Source organism: Myotis davidii, unplaced genomic scaffold (assembly GCF_000327345.1).
Source record: "Myotis davidii unplaced genomic scaffold, ASM32734v1 scaffold1277, whole genome shotgun sequence".
Lineage (NCBI taxonomy): Eukaryota > Metazoa > Chordata > Mammalia > Chiroptera > Vespertilionidae > Myotis > Myotis davidii.
The window spans coordinates 1023420-1023795 of record NW_006290682.1 but is presented as its reverse complement, the minus strand read 5'-3'; the positions used below and the strand labels follow the sequence as shown (position 1 = coordinate 1023795).

The window sequence follows — 376 nt, the reverse complement described above, 5'->3', positions numbered from 1 at the left end:
CTGTGTGCTGCCATCTGACCTTCAGGGAGTCTGGGGAGAGGTTTGAAAGGATTTTGGACAGGAGGCCTTGAGACTCCAAGAGAAAGAACAAGAAAAAGGGGCCGGAGAAGCCTGCGCCGGGGGGAGAGAGATTGAGTTCGCCAAGAGGGGTGATTATCCGAGATAATTATGTAAAGGACGAGGCGAGGAGTTCTCCATGGCTGCAACTTGGAGTTTACTCTGCCTGAGGTGAGTATTTCTGGTTTGGTTTTGTTTTTGGAGCAAGGGTTTGTTTTTCCCCTTCCTCACCCGCTGATGGATTTGAGAAAGCCGCCGGCGCTGCCTGCCAGCTCCCCATGTCATCCCTTCTCCTTCCCATCCCCAACCCCGTGCCAAT

At 53.2% G+C, this 376-nt stretch overlaps 1 protein-coding gene across 2 annotated transcripts in view; it reads left to right on the top strand.

The window, feature by feature from the left end:
• Positions 1-33: 33 nt before the first annotated feature.
• FRMPD4 (FERM and PDZ domain containing 4) overlaps positions 34-376 on the top strand; it is a 513731-nt gene continuing 513388 nt past the window's right edge. For both annotated transcript variants that reach the window (XM_006763797.2, XM_015563957.1), the window contains exon 1: positions 34-228. In XM_006763797.2, coding sequence (XP_006763860.1) covers positions 197-228 — 32 coding nt within the window. In that variant the 5' untranslated portion in view covers positions 34-196. The remainder of the gene's footprint in view (positions 229-376) is intronic.